General features: G+C 45.6%; 2 protein-coding genes across 3 annotated transcripts in view; both read right to left on the bottom strand.

Annotated features, from left to right (window-relative positions):
- GLB1 (galactosidase beta 1) overlaps positions 1-13946 on the bottom strand; it is an 82830-nt gene extending 68884 nt beyond the window's left edge. Inside the window, exon 1 of one of the 2 annotated variants that reach the window (XM_026496681.4) lies at positions 13764-13946. In XM_026496681.4, the coding sequence (XP_026352466.2) occupies positions 13764-13841 (78 nt within the window). In that variant the 5' untranslated portion in view covers positions 13842-13946. Of the gene's footprint in view, positions 1-13469; positions 13560-13763 lie in introns of those variants that run through there. The other variant, XM_026496682.4, reaches the window with a different exon arrangement.
- TMPPE (transmembrane protein with metallophosphoesterase domain) lies at positions 88-13559 on the bottom strand. The gene is made up of 2 exons (XM_026496683.4): positions 13470-13559; positions 88-11553 (listed from the first exon to the last, which is right to left on the bottom strand). The coding sequence occupies exon 2, from the start codon at positions 11442-11444 to the stop codon at positions 10101-10103; it is 1344 nt and encodes a 447-aa protein (XP_026352468.1). The 5' UTR covers positions 11445-11553; positions 13470-13559; the 3' UTR covers positions 88-10100.
- Positions 13947-13948: the final 2 nt, after the last annotated feature.

Below are 13948 nucleotides of genomic sequence, written 5' to 3' on the forward strand. Positions count from 1 at the left end.
AGCATATTCCCCCAAAATACAAACAACTTAAAATTTGACCGGTGGGCAGCTTCCACCCCTTCTAAATTAATTGGCACGGGAACGGAATACTGAAGAGCCACAGTTTTATTTCACATGTGCAGGAGTGTGGTAGCATCAGTGTTTACAATGCGTGAGGTCACAGAAACTTATAAAAGAAAAAGCAATTGCAAGCAAGGCAAAGCACACACCTTCCCAAGACCCCTGGGTACATAACGCAAATAATATTGGAGAAAAAAGACAGCAGTACAAACAAAATACCCTTGAACCAATTACACAGCAGAGACCTAATACTGTCCTATGTAACATTTTTAAAGTCCTTTCTTTCGTTTAAATTATTTCAGTGGTAAATAAGCGTTTCTTTAAGAAAACGAAACATAATACCAATATTTATGTCACCAGGTAAGGTGAACATTCCCCAGGTTTCCTAATACGCAGGACTAAAAATCATTATATTAACATTACTTTACGCACATCCTCTTCTAGAACAAAGAAATAAAAGGAGCTCAGGGGCATCACAAGTTAGGGGTTATGTTGACCATATGAAGACACTACATCTTCAAGCCCTTCAGTGTGTCTCTGGTAAAGCACCTACTCAAAGGATCCGCATCCCCGGCACCCTGTATGCCCTTTCGCTCACCCCGGAGGCGCAAGAGCCTGGAGAATTCCTGACCATGAGCTGCTCAGTTCCAGAGTGGCAGAGACCCAACCCTCCCAGGCTGCTCGTGCCCTAGGGCTGAGGGACAAGGGATTACCGGGAGTGGAGAAGATAGGGATGGAAAGGTGTTTATACACCTGAGTTTCCCAGATCCCTCAGCTCACAGAAGAGGAAGACAGAGGGGTATTTCAGATGACTATACAACACACTTTGATTGTGTCAGAGTTAGGAGCCTTTCAAACATCCAGTGTCACGGAAGCACCAGACATCAGACAAGCTGAAGAAGCAAAACAGCCACGGGGAATGGTGACAATCGATATGGCTCTGGGGGAAGTTGTGGATGACCTGCTATGGCTCATGCATTCTATTTTTATCAGTGTTGTTATTTATTTATGCCTGTCTTGTTCCAGAATGATTTTTGTCCAGCATTCCAAAAGACAGTGGCTGAAGAGTATAAATTACAACGGAGCACACATTACAATGAAGAGAAAGGAAAATGGCAGAATGGAGGAGAAATGAACACAGCTTGGGACCAGCTCCCAATCCTCCAGGATTCACAGGCAGTTACAGATTTAATTCTGCCTCCTCAGCTCAGAGAAAAGGAAAGTACATAGTCTAAAAAAAATAAAAATAAGTTTTAAAATTATAAAACAATTCTCAAAAGTTAAAATCAGACCTAACTTTCTTTCCACACAGGAAAGAATCATTTCAAGTGAATTTGAAATAGTATTTTGACGGTATCTAGCCTAAGGATAAAAATATATCTTAAACTGCATTCAGGTAAAACAAATGAACAAACAAAACTGCATCCAGTAGATTTCATCCTAGTAATAATATTTTATTGCTATTTTGAATCCATAATATATGTAAGTAGGATAAAGTAAATAAGTAATTGCATTAGTTGTTAGGAACCAAAAATTTCAGTGTAAAACAGAAACAAACATAAAATCAGAGAAAATTAAGTAAAAACCCTATAATCAGGGTTCTGTGAGAAATCTCTGTACCTTCCATTCAACTTTGCTACGAAACTAAAACTGCTCTAAAAAATAAAGTTTATTTTTTTAAAAAGCTCATAATCTGCTATTTCAACTGGAAATACTAATATAACTAACAATTTTTTTTCTTTCTAAAAAAATATGTATTTCCTAGCAATAGCCACTGAAACAGCTTAGAAATGACACTAGCTAGTAACACTTAGCTCCTCTAGCACTTAAATTATGGTCTCTAAACATTCCCCACGAAAAGGAACCAGAGCTCCTTCAAGAAATTACTTAGTCCAAGTCTAGGGCAGAATATGTACAAAATAAGCCTAAAACTATCAAAAACCATTGTGGTCACAACAAAATGATAAAGAAGCAATTTGGCTCCAACCGGCCAAAGGTGGGAGATTCTGAGCATCAAAAGATTTATCACTCAGGGGTGCCTAGGTGGCTCAGTCAGTTAACTGTCTGCCTTCAGCTCAGGTCATGATCTCAGGGTCCTGGGATCAAGCCCGGCTTTGGGCTCTGCTCAGCAGGGTGTCTGCTTCTCCCTCTAAATCTCCCTCTGTTCCCTCTCTCTCAAATAAATAAATAAATCTTAAAAAAAAAAAAAGATTTATCACTTCAGTGGACTGAAACACATCAGACACATGAAAAGAGCCAAATTCATGATATTCCCTCCTACCCCAAAGAAGAGCTTATTGGACATCCTTGGAGTTTGCTGGGGGCACAACTCTTTATTCTGACAGTTGTCTTGCCTTTGTTATAGTCCTTTTCAGAGTAACCAATTGATGAGGAGAGTTCTTCTTCTTTTTTTTTTTTTTAAAGATTTTATTTATTTATTTGACAAAGAGAGACAGCCAGCGAGAGAGGGAACACAGCAGGGGGAGTGGGAGAGGAAGAAGCAGGCTCCCAGCGGAAGAGCCTGATGTGGGGCTCGATCCCAGAACACTGGGATCACGCCCTGAGCCGAAGGCAGACGCTTAACGCCTGTGCCACCCAGGCGCCCCTGATGAGGAGAGTTCTTTGTAGAAGAACCACAGTTAGTAAACACAGAAGAAATGATAATATTTGACACTGGACCCGTAAGTCAGTCTTATCATCATTGAAATCAATGAAGTCTTCCTGCCCAAAAAAGAAAAACAGTTGAACCTGAATCTATCCAGCCTCTAGCTGTACCTTTTATAGATCTCTAGCTCTACCAGTTCACAGACAATATGAGGGACAGTACAACACGTTAACCACCACAATTCCAAAATGTAGGAAATACCAAGATATAATATTCAGATAACTTGAACAAATAAATGACATAAAGAGGGGAGGATGTTTTATAGACTTAGAGAGATTTAAGAAATATATCATATACAGTATATGGGTCTTGTTTTTAGATTCTGATTCAAACAAAAGGACTATAAAGAGACATAATTCCTCAAGAAACCAAAGAACAAACTAAACCCAAAGCTAGCAGAAAGAAGGAAATAATAAAAATCAGAGCAGAGATAAATGAAAGACAGAACAAAAAAACAACAGGAAAAAAAAAATCAATGAAACTGAGAATTGTTTTTAAAAAGATCAACAAAATTGACAAATCTTTAGCTAGATGAACTATGAAAGAAGACTCAAATAACTCAAATCAGAAATGAAAGAGGAGATAATACGACTGATGCCACAGAAATAGACAAGATTATAAGATACTACTATGAACAACTGTATGCCAACAAACTGGGTAATCTAGAACAAATGAAAATATTCCTAGAGGGGCGCCTGGGTGGCACAGCAGTTAATCGTCTGCCTTCGGCTCAGGGCGTGATCCCGGCATTACGGGATCGAGTCCCGCATCGGGCTCTTCCGCTATGAGCCTGCTTCTTCCTCTCCCACTCCCCCTGCTTGTGTTCCCTCTCTCGCTGGCTGTCTTTCTCTGTCGAATAAATAAAAAAAGCTTAAAAAAAAAAAAGAAAATATTCCTAGAAACATACAACCTACCAAGACTGAATCATGAAGAAACAAAATCTGAGGAGACCAATAACTAGAAAGAAAATTGAATCAGTAGCTGAAAATCACAAAGAAAACCCAGGGCCAGATGGCTTCATTAGAGAATTCTACCAAACATTTAAAGAAGAATTAACACCAATTTTCTTGAAACTTTTCCAAAAAATCAGAGAAAGGCTTCTAAACTCATTCTATGAGGCTAACATTACCTTAATACCTACTCAAGGCAAGACACAACAAGAAAACTATAGACCAATATTTCTGATGAATATTGATGCAAATATCATCAACAAGTACGAGCAAATTGAATTTAACAACATATTAAAGGGACTGTACACCATGACCAAGCGAGATTTATTCCTGTAAAGCAATGATGGTTCAACATATGAAAATCAATCAATGTAATACACCAGATTAACAGAATAAGGGACAAAAACCACATGATCATCTTAATTGAGGCAGAAACAGATTTGGCAAGATTCGACACCATTTCAACAACAAAATACTCAACAAACTAGGAATAGAAGGAAATCACTTCAACGTAATAAAGGCCATATATGAGAGTCCACAGTTAACATCATACTCAATGAAGAAAGACCACAAGCTTTTCCTCTATGATCAGAAACAAGGCAAGAATGCTTGCTCTTACCACTTCTATTCAACAGAGTATTGGAAGTCTTAGCCAGAGCAACAAGGCAAGAAAAAGAAAGAAAAGATTCCATGTACCCCCCCCCCCACAAAATTGTCATGACTAATAAACAAATTCAGTAAAATTGCAGAATACAAAATCAACATATAAAAATCAGCTGCATTTCTATACAGTGACAATAAACAATCTGAAAAGGAAATTAAGAAAACAGTTCCATTTACAATGGCATCAAAAAGAATAAAATACTTAATAAACCTAACCAAGGAGGTGAGACTCATACACTGAAAACTACAAAACACTGCTGAAAAAAATAAATAAATGGAAAGATATCCTGTGTTCACAGAAGACTGAGTATTAAGATGTCCATTCTAACCAATGGGATCTATAGATTCAATGCAATCTCTAGCAAAAGTCCACTGCATTTTTTTGCAGAAATAGAAAAATTCATATGGAATTTCAAGGAACCTCAAGTAGCCAAAACAATTTTGAAAAATAATAAAGTTGGAAGACTCACACTTCCTGATTCCAAAAAATATTACAAAGCTACAGTAATCAATATGGTGCAATACTGGCATAAAAACAGACAAACAGGGGCGCCTAGATGATTCAGTCAGTTAAGTGTCTGCGTTTGGCTCAGGTCATGATCTTGAGTCCTGGGATTGAGCCCCATGTTGGGCTCCTTGCTCAGCAAGGAGTCTGCTTCTCCCTCTCCCTCTGCCCCTCCCCCACCCCACGTATGCTCTTTCTCTCTCTCTCAAATAAATAAAATCTTTAAAAACAAAAACAGAGAAATAGATCAATGGAATAGAGTGGAGAGGCCAGAGATAAACCCTCACACATATGCTCAAATGGTTTTCAACAAGGACCCTCAGACAACTCAACAGGGAATGGACAGTCTCCTCAAGAAATGATGCTGGGGAAATGGGATATCCACATGCAAAGGAATGAAGGTGGACCCTTACCTTACACCATATACAAAAATTAACTCAAAATGGATCAAAGACCTACACATAAGACCCCAAACTATAAAGCTCCTAGAAGGAAACAAAGGGGAAAAGCTTTAACATTGGATTTGGTAATTATTTTTTGGATATGACACCAAAGCACAGGCAACAAAAATGAAAATAGACAAATAAGACATCAAACTTAAAAACTTTTGTGCATGAAGGGACACAATCAACAGAGTGAAAAGTCAATTTTGGAATGGGAGAAAATATTTGCAAATCATATACCTGCTAAGGGGTTAATATCCAGAATATATAAAGACCTCCTATAACTCGGTAACAACAAAAATCAAATAACCTGATTTTTAAATAGGCAAAAGACCTGAATGGACATTTCTCCAAAGATGATAGGCTAATAGCTAATAAGCATAGGAAAAGATGCTCAACATCACTAATCATCAGAGAAATGCAAATCAAAACCACATTATCACCTCACAACATTAGCAAAGAAAGAAAGAAAGAAAGAAAGAACGAACGAACGAACAAGTTTTGGTGGAAATGTAGAGAAACGGAGCTCTTGTGCACTGATGGGTGTGTAAAATGGTGCAACTGCTATGGAAAATAGTAGGGAGGTTCTGCAAAAAAGGAAAAATGGAACTAACATATGATCCAACAATCCCATTTCTGGGTATGTATCCAAAAGAACAGAATTCAGGACTTCGAAGAGATATATACACACCCATGTTCATAGAAGCACTATTCACAGTACACAAGAGGTGGAAACACCCCAAATGTCCACTGATGGATGAATGGAACAAAATGTAGGATATATATATATATATAATGGAATATTATTCAGCCTTAAAAAGGAAGTCTTGTCATACTGCAACATGGATGAACACTGAAGATGTGATGCTAAGTGAAATAAGCCAGTCACAAAAAGACAAGTAATGTTTGATTCCACTTATATGAGGTACCCAGAGATGGTGGTTGCCAGCAGGGAGGGGGAAAGAGGAGTTACTGTTTCATGGGTGGGGTTCATGACAATGTGAATATACTTAACACTATCGAACTGCACACCTAAAAATCATTAAGATGGTGTTTTACACTACCTGTTTGTTTGTTTTTTATCACAATAAAAAGAAAAAGACAATTGACATAATCAGGAAAAACGGAACATGAATTCTCTGCACAGTTACTTTCACTCAATCCTGTACTCAGATACAACTACTTAACCATGAGTCAGGGGAAAAACACACTTTTATTGAGAGGTAGGAGACCTAGCTTCAGCCCCAGACCTCCTAACTTGGTATTAAATAATGTTAAAGAATTACTATTACCTTTATTGGATACAATGACATTACGGATGTGCTTTTTAAAAAAAAGATTTTATTTATTTATTTATTTGAGAGACAGAGAGAGAGAGAGAACGTGTGCACATGGGGGGGAGGAGCAGAAGGAGAGGGGGAGAGAATCTCAAGCATGAGCGTAGAGCCTGACGTGGGGCTCGATCTCAGGACCCTGAGATCACGACCTGAGCTGAAATCGAGAATTGGATGCTCAACTGACTGAGCCACCCAGGTGCGTCTAAAGTTATGTTTTCTACAATTTGGTTTAACATATTCCAGCCAAAAAAGAAAAAAGAGTAGTGGGCAGTGGTACATGAGAACATACAGCAAGACAGTCATAATTATTGAAGCTGCATGATAAACCTGGGGATTCAGTATACTGTTCTCTCTACTTTGTGAATATTTTTACTTTTTCACAATAGAAAGTCTAAAACAAAATAAGGGGAGAAAAGGATGGCTGGATGTTTGGAAAGGATGACACAGCATTAGTTTATTGAGATTTTATAACAATAGTATATTTCACATGCTATTGTTAATTTTTAAAAAGCATTACATTTCATTTTAACTTGTGTTTAACAAATTTTAAAAAAAGAAACTAAAAGGAAATTGAAAGAATTTTCAAGCTTCAGAAATGTTCCTCATCACCTTCCCCAGCCATAAACAAGCAAAACAACGAAGGTAAGTGAGTGAGGAACAGGGAACAGGTGCAAAGGGTGACGTGGAGAGCGGCCTGCCAGGGCCACATCTGCACAGGAACGGAGGAATCTCTGCTGGGAACAAGTCAACCTCACCATGGGATATAAACCATGCATGAGCAGACGCTGCTCAGTATTCCTGAGACACATAGGATGGACCTGTCTCACTGCCGGGAGTAGAAAGAAATCAGTCAAGCAAGGACTTCAGAACAGGACGAAGGGTACACAAGACTGCAAAATGATGGCCTTCAGGAGAAAGAAGAGACAAAGATGCAAGATGAAAAAGTAAGGAAGCTAATTTCATGACACTCAGAACACTGATGGAAAAGGTCCAAAAAGATAGGCACGTCAACCACCACCAGCTGCACCTCAGGCTGGACGACAAATGGCACCAATGAGAACAGTCTGGTGAGATCGAAACAAATGGGAACTGGAAAGTCAACTGGAATGACCCAAAAAATGGGGTCCGGTCACAAGGAACGGAGAGGGTTTGGAAGAGCAGTCCTCGTGAGGCACGTGAGGGGTGGCCAGAGCCATGGAGGAAGGAGTCGGAGTGCGAGAGCTGGGCCGCCGCCCCGGGTGAAGCACTTCACCTCCCTGTAATCCCACCATCTGCAAAATGTATTAAAAGAAAAGCCAGGGTTCCTTTCTTCAGTTCTGAATAAGTTGTTCTGCAAACTTACTTCTGGCTGCAAGGACGATGAAGCACAAGGGGATACAAAATAAAGAAACCACTGAAATCTCAACTCAAAGACAGATTTTAAATTTGCCTGGAAAGCTTGCTGTCAATACCTCAACTGCCTGCAAACAAGAAAGGTGGTCTCCGGGATCACCTAGGATTCTGTTATACACCAGGAAGACAGGAGGAAAATGAAGAAAACTCCCTCTGGCCAGGGACACAAGGATACTGTAGTACAAGCCAAGGAAAGCAGACCCCCAGCAGCTGCTGCTTTAACAGGTCACTGGACCTGGCTGCAGGCAGCATCGCCCAGGTCTGCCACCATAAATTCTCTGGGCACCTGTGCCCAGCACCGCAACCTAGTGTGCCCCATGTGATGTTTAAATATTACCACCACCAAGCGCTTCCTCTGGGACTGGGCCACATGTACCTTACTCCACGTCTTAATACCAGCCCCATGAAACAATCTTGAGGTAGATAGAATTATCCTCATTTTCGGGTGAGGGAAACCGAGGCTCAGTGAGGTCAAGTCATCTGCCGGCGCTACCTGACCCATGAGCAGCACGGTGAGCTTCTCCAGGCAGAGTGGTGTTTTTGTTCCCCGTTGGAGAAAGACTCTCAATTACAAAAAAGTCAATGCTGAGCCCAGGTCCCCAGGCTTCTCAATGAGGCCTTTTCCAACAGGACAGCTTATTGATTGCTACCCTAGGCTGAAGGGTCTCTTGCCTCTGGCACAAGAGGCTTGCCCAATGGGGTAAGGTCACTCCAGAGGGTCCAGAGCCCAGCAGCATGGTGCTATGGTTCTATGGCCAGAGCCCTAGGACAACGCTGATGGGGTCAGGACAGGGTGAGGGGTGGAGTGGTGGGTGTTGGCGTGGAAGTCACCCAGCAGGGAAGACAGTCCCGGCATTCCACAGCCAGGGGCCAGGGGGAGGGAAGGTCTCGAGGCCCTGCTAGAGCACAAAGCCCCGCCACTTCCCCATGCAACCTCAACTTCCCGATAGAGAGCGAACCTCAGTTTCTCATAAAACACATGACCCAAACCTGGGGCGGGTGGGAGGGCTCCACTTTCTCTACTCTTCTTCCAACGTTACAGACATCATACGCTGAAAGGAGCCAACCTCCTTCCAGGCCCTGAGAGACCATCAGGTTCTGGAGCCCTGTTCATTCTCTTTGCACAGTTGCATGTGTTTGAGTCCTACACTCACTTGTCACGGGTAGTGCTCCTTAAGCATCGGACTGTGGACAGGGAGGCGGAAGACCCGGCTTCTGGCCAAGAGCCTCCTATATACCCTGTCATGTTGCCAGCGCCCTGCTTCTCCCTGCCTCAGTTTTCTCACCTTCAAGGAGGCCAAAGTAGCCTACCCTAATTACCTCACCCAAGTGTTGAATGAAAGGAGACCAGGGAAGCAAACCCCCTCCGAATTCCTAAGCAGCAGTACTATTACCAACGCCCCCCACTGTGCTCCTGTTTCTTTCCACCCCACCCCGCCCCCGATCCCCAAGAGCACAGGCAACAAAATAGCAGCACTCCAGGCCTGGAACAGCCTGAGCCCGGTGTCCCTGTGGGTTTGGCTGATGCCCTCAATAAAGGTGACTCTGACAGAACCAAGAGGGAAAAGGAAACATTCTTCTCCAGCAGCCAGAGGGGCCTCCCTCTTGCCTGTTCTCCCAGATTACCCAGCAATGCTGCCCCTTCCCCAGAAAGCTCTGGATCAATGATCCTGGAAACCGCCTAAGTCCTAAAGAGGGTTTAAAAATTCCAGTGTTCCTCTCTGTTCTGCTTTCTAGAGGTATCCCTTTCAAGCAACCCCACGTTTCAGTTCAGCCTTGTGAGCTCTGCAGAGAAGGAGAGCTTCCTCCACATCATCTGGGAAATAGTTGCTCGTTCTTATATATGTGACTTGAGTGGCCTCCCAGATACGTATAAAAAAGTAACTGGCCTTCTGCAGAGTCCACCAGCCTAGACTTGCCAGGCAGCCCCAGCACAAATCACTGTTCAAGCCAGGCTTGTGACCAAGCGTGTATTGGCAGGGCTGGGCAGGAGAGGCTGGAGGGGGAAAGCAGGAAACCCGCCGTAAGGAGGGATGGACGGTGAAGGGCAAGGGCACTGAAGAGGCATAGGAGGCAGGGCCGGGTTCAGGGAGCCCGCTGCAGGATGAGCTCCGTAATCTCCGCCCTGCTACCCAATCTCATGGGTATCCCATAGTAGGCTGTGCCTGGGCTGACATATACAAATGTAGTCTGGGCCACTTGGTAGAGGCCAGCGAAGAAGGGGTTCAAGAGATAGGCCGCCACGTTCAAGGGGAAGATTTGCCCAGCATGCGTGTGTCCAGAAAGAATCAGGTTGATATCTGGCCGAGCCTGCAGGGCTCTCTTGGCAGCCAGTGGCTGGTGAGCTAGCAAGACAGTGGTGTGGTCAGGGCTGCAGCCCCCCAGGGCCTTGACGAGATCCATGCCGTGGCCGGAGTAGTGCAGGATGTCTGCTTCGATGTCGTCTACCCCAGCCAAGCAGATCCAGTCCTCATCCTCACCACCCCCGTGCTGGGCCCCCGTGGCCGAAATCTTCACGTTCTCGTTGTGAAGGGGCTTGACGTTCAGGGATTCCAGAAGCGCAAACCAGTTGCTGACGTCTGACGTGTAGTACTCGTGATTCCCCGTGACGAAGTAGGTGCCGAGGCGTGAGTGCAGCCGGCCCAGAGGAGCTACAGCGGTGCGGAGGACAGAGGCTTCTGAATCGCAGAGGTCACCCACGATCACAGTGACATCTGGGTCCAGCCCATTCACCATCCTCACGAACATCTCCATCTTGGTCCTGCCCACCGTGGGGCCCAAGTGAATGTCTGAGAGGAGCACGACCTTGAGCCTGTCCATCGAGGGAGGCAGCTGATGAATGGGCACCGCCACGGTTTTCACGGCTGGGGGCTGGGCGGCGTTCAGGAGCCCAACCACGCTGAGCACAGCGGTCACTGCCACTGCCAGGGCCGGCCTGACCGCCAGCTTCCTTGTCTTGTCAAGGCTGCCCACGACCCTACCACTGTGCCAGGCCAAGAGCTGGTAGGCCTGCTCCATGCCACTGAGGGTACAGAGGAAGAAGACCATGATGATGTATGCCCCAAGGCAGGAGTAGGCTGCCAAGGAAAAGAGATAGGGCTCCTCGGCCACTAAAAAGAGCATGGTGAAGAAACTGGAATGGGCCAGGGCCAGAAATGCTACAACAGCCATCTTCCAAAGCTGAAAACAGGCAGACTCTGCGACTGGGGAGTGGCTGAGGTTGCTGACTGCACTACGCCAGATGTAGAGGGAGCCAATGAGCATGAGCGAGTTGGCAAACAGGGCAAGCTGCAGGCGGAACAGCCAACGCCAGGCCCTGAGCTCAAGGCTCCCCGCCAGATAGGAGCGGGACACAATCATGGACACGAAGACAGTGCCAGCAGCCAGGGCAGCCTTTGCACCCAAGGACAGCTGCCTGAAGATCGCCATTTTCTCTGCTCCTAAGAGGGTCCCCTGCCAGTTGTGTGTGGGCAGGCTCTGGAAGGTGAGTTCCTTAGAAAGGACAGTGGCCAAGGAGAGGTTTCCAGGTCAGCTCCGCCTGCAACCAGGAACCGGCGTCAGCTTTGTGGGATATTAGAGCTTCCTTGTCCCCATTCAAAACCTGACGGCCACTCACATCTACTCAACCCGCCTTGAATCCAAGCCACTCAAATACTAGTTGGTTGCTACACTTTATTATTGAAATACAAACATAGCGGATTGTAACATGATGGGCAGTTTTCATTTTCTTACTTATAGTTTTTTAAAAAGTTTTTCCACAAAGCATATGGACTTCTTTTTAAATAATAAAAAAAGTTACTCTAAATTAGCGGTTCTCAAAGTATGGTCCAGGGAGACCCTTTCAGGAGGTACATTTACTCAAAATTATGTTCATAATAATACTAAGCTATAACTGCCTTTTGCATTCTCATTCTCTCATGAGTGTACAGTGGAGTTTTCCAGAGGCTCCATGACATGTGATATGGCAAGACTGAATGGACCCAACTATCATCTATTATGACAGGCGCAAAAGAAGTTTGCAAAAATGTAAAACAGTGCCACTCTTCCCCCAAGGTTTGGGGAGAAATATTGTTATTTTTCAAAAGATATAGTTTGTTAACATATAATGAATTATTATTTCTTAAATAAATTAATAAATATTTTAAACTTTTCTATTTTAATATCTAGGACAGTTAAAGTCTGAGAACCGCTGTTCTATATATGTGTAAACAAGGAAATCATGGAAAGCTAGTTTGCTGGTATCTTTCTGAAGCTCCAGGCCCAGGAAGGACACCTAGACCCCTGACGTAAGAATTCCTGGGGTGAAGCTGGCCTTCCTGTGTAGGCTCTGGGTACCACCCTGCTGGATGGTGCTGCACCTCACCCGTTTTCCAGGGGGCTGTCCTTTCCACCAGCTCCTCATCCATAAGCCCTGATCTCACTCCTCCCACAACCCTCCCAGATATTGGTTAAGATCTGCCACCACCACCCCCCATCTTCTCTGCCATTGTTCCCTGCAACAGTTCCCCAACTCCACCCTGGCCAGTGGTTCTCACAGCTGGGTAGCTCTCACCCGAGGGCTCCTACACACACACACACACACACACACACACACACACACACACACAATGGGGCAGGGAAGCCAGAGACGAGGTAGACAGAAGTTAGCAAACACTCAATTTGAGGTGACTTTCCCTAGAACCCCAAATTAAACTATTTCAGCAGCTGTTTTTCAACTACTTAAAATTTTCAACCTTGATTTTAGATAAATGTATGACTTTTCTCTGACTAAGCACTTACTGAAAGCCTTTTATCAAGGGATGCAATTTACAAGTAAACGGGCCCAAATTTCCCTTCCTTCTGAAAACGCGCCCTAGCATCAGCCCACCCAAACTCGGGGGGAACCACAGTCAGTTCGCTAAACGTGCAAAAGGGCAGGTGCCCATTTCAATTACCTGTCCGCCCCTCCCCCGCCCCCATCTTTCCGCGACTGTGACGCTGACCTCCCCAGGCAGCGGTCTGGAGGCCCCTCGGGCCCATGCTTTAGCTCTGACTAGATAACTGAGGCTGTCCCGCTCCCGCCAATCTTGCACTCCCCCACCACCTCACCTATTTGCTCCGCCCGACCTCCCTCCAACAACGCCGGCTGCCACCTGCAGCCTATCTCTTGCCCACCCTTGGCCTGCACCCCCAAACCCTGAAGATCGGGAAAATCCAAGCCAAAAAAGTAAGCAGCAGGGAGTGGCGAGAAAGGGACGAGATGTTTGAAAAGAGAACACCTCGAAGAAAATCAATCCAACGTTCCCATCGCGGGGGCCTCTCCTGACCCCATTTTCTCCTTCCGGAGCGCTCCGCAGCGCCCGAACTGGGCAAGGGAGGGCGCCTCAAGCCACAGCCCAAGGCGCCCTCCAAAGCCGCGGGCTCCCTGGAATCCCCCTCCCGGAAAACTGCAAAGCTGGAAAGGTTTGGGCGCACCTTCTCTCACCCCGTCCTTGCACCAACGGGGAAGTGCGTCCAAGCGAAAGGGGCGACCGGGGCTGAGCACGCGAGCGACAGAGCTTACCGGGAAGGACGCGCGCCCCGCCCGGCCCGCCCCCGACGGGAGGGCCGGTCCACTGCCTGCGCTCCTCCAGCTGCCTGCCTGCCGGGGCGCACTCCGGGGTCCCAGGTCCACGCCCTCCAGGACTCCGGGTGGCCGCAGCCCCAGCCCGGTCCCCCGCCAGCCTGCGCCCTATTACTGCACCTCCGCGCGGGGTCCTGTGGACTTACGCTCAGGCCGCGCGCAGAAGCCAGCAGCAGCGGCACCAGCAGTAGTAAGAGAATGCGAACAACCCCCCGCAAGTCCATTCTCCAGCCTCTCCGCTCCGCAGTCGGCGCGCGGGCCAGCCGCTCCGCGTCACTTGACTGAGGACCCGGGGCCTGGCGCCGCCCCTCACCGGCCCAGCCAGCGGCCC

This window comes from Ursus arctos, unplaced genomic scaffold, assembly GCF_023065955.2.
Source record: "Ursus arctos isolate Adak ecotype North America unplaced genomic scaffold, UrsArc2.0 scaffold_20, whole genome shotgun sequence".
Taxonomy (NCBI): Eukaryota; Metazoa; Chordata; class Mammalia; order Carnivora; family Ursidae; genus Ursus; species Ursus arctos.

What these genes read in the sequence shown, in the direction of transcription:
- TMPPE (XM_026496683.4), bottom strand. Translation starts at nt 11,444, where the DNA reads ATGGCGATCTTCAGGCAGCTGTCCTTGGGTGCAAAGGCTGCCCTGGCT.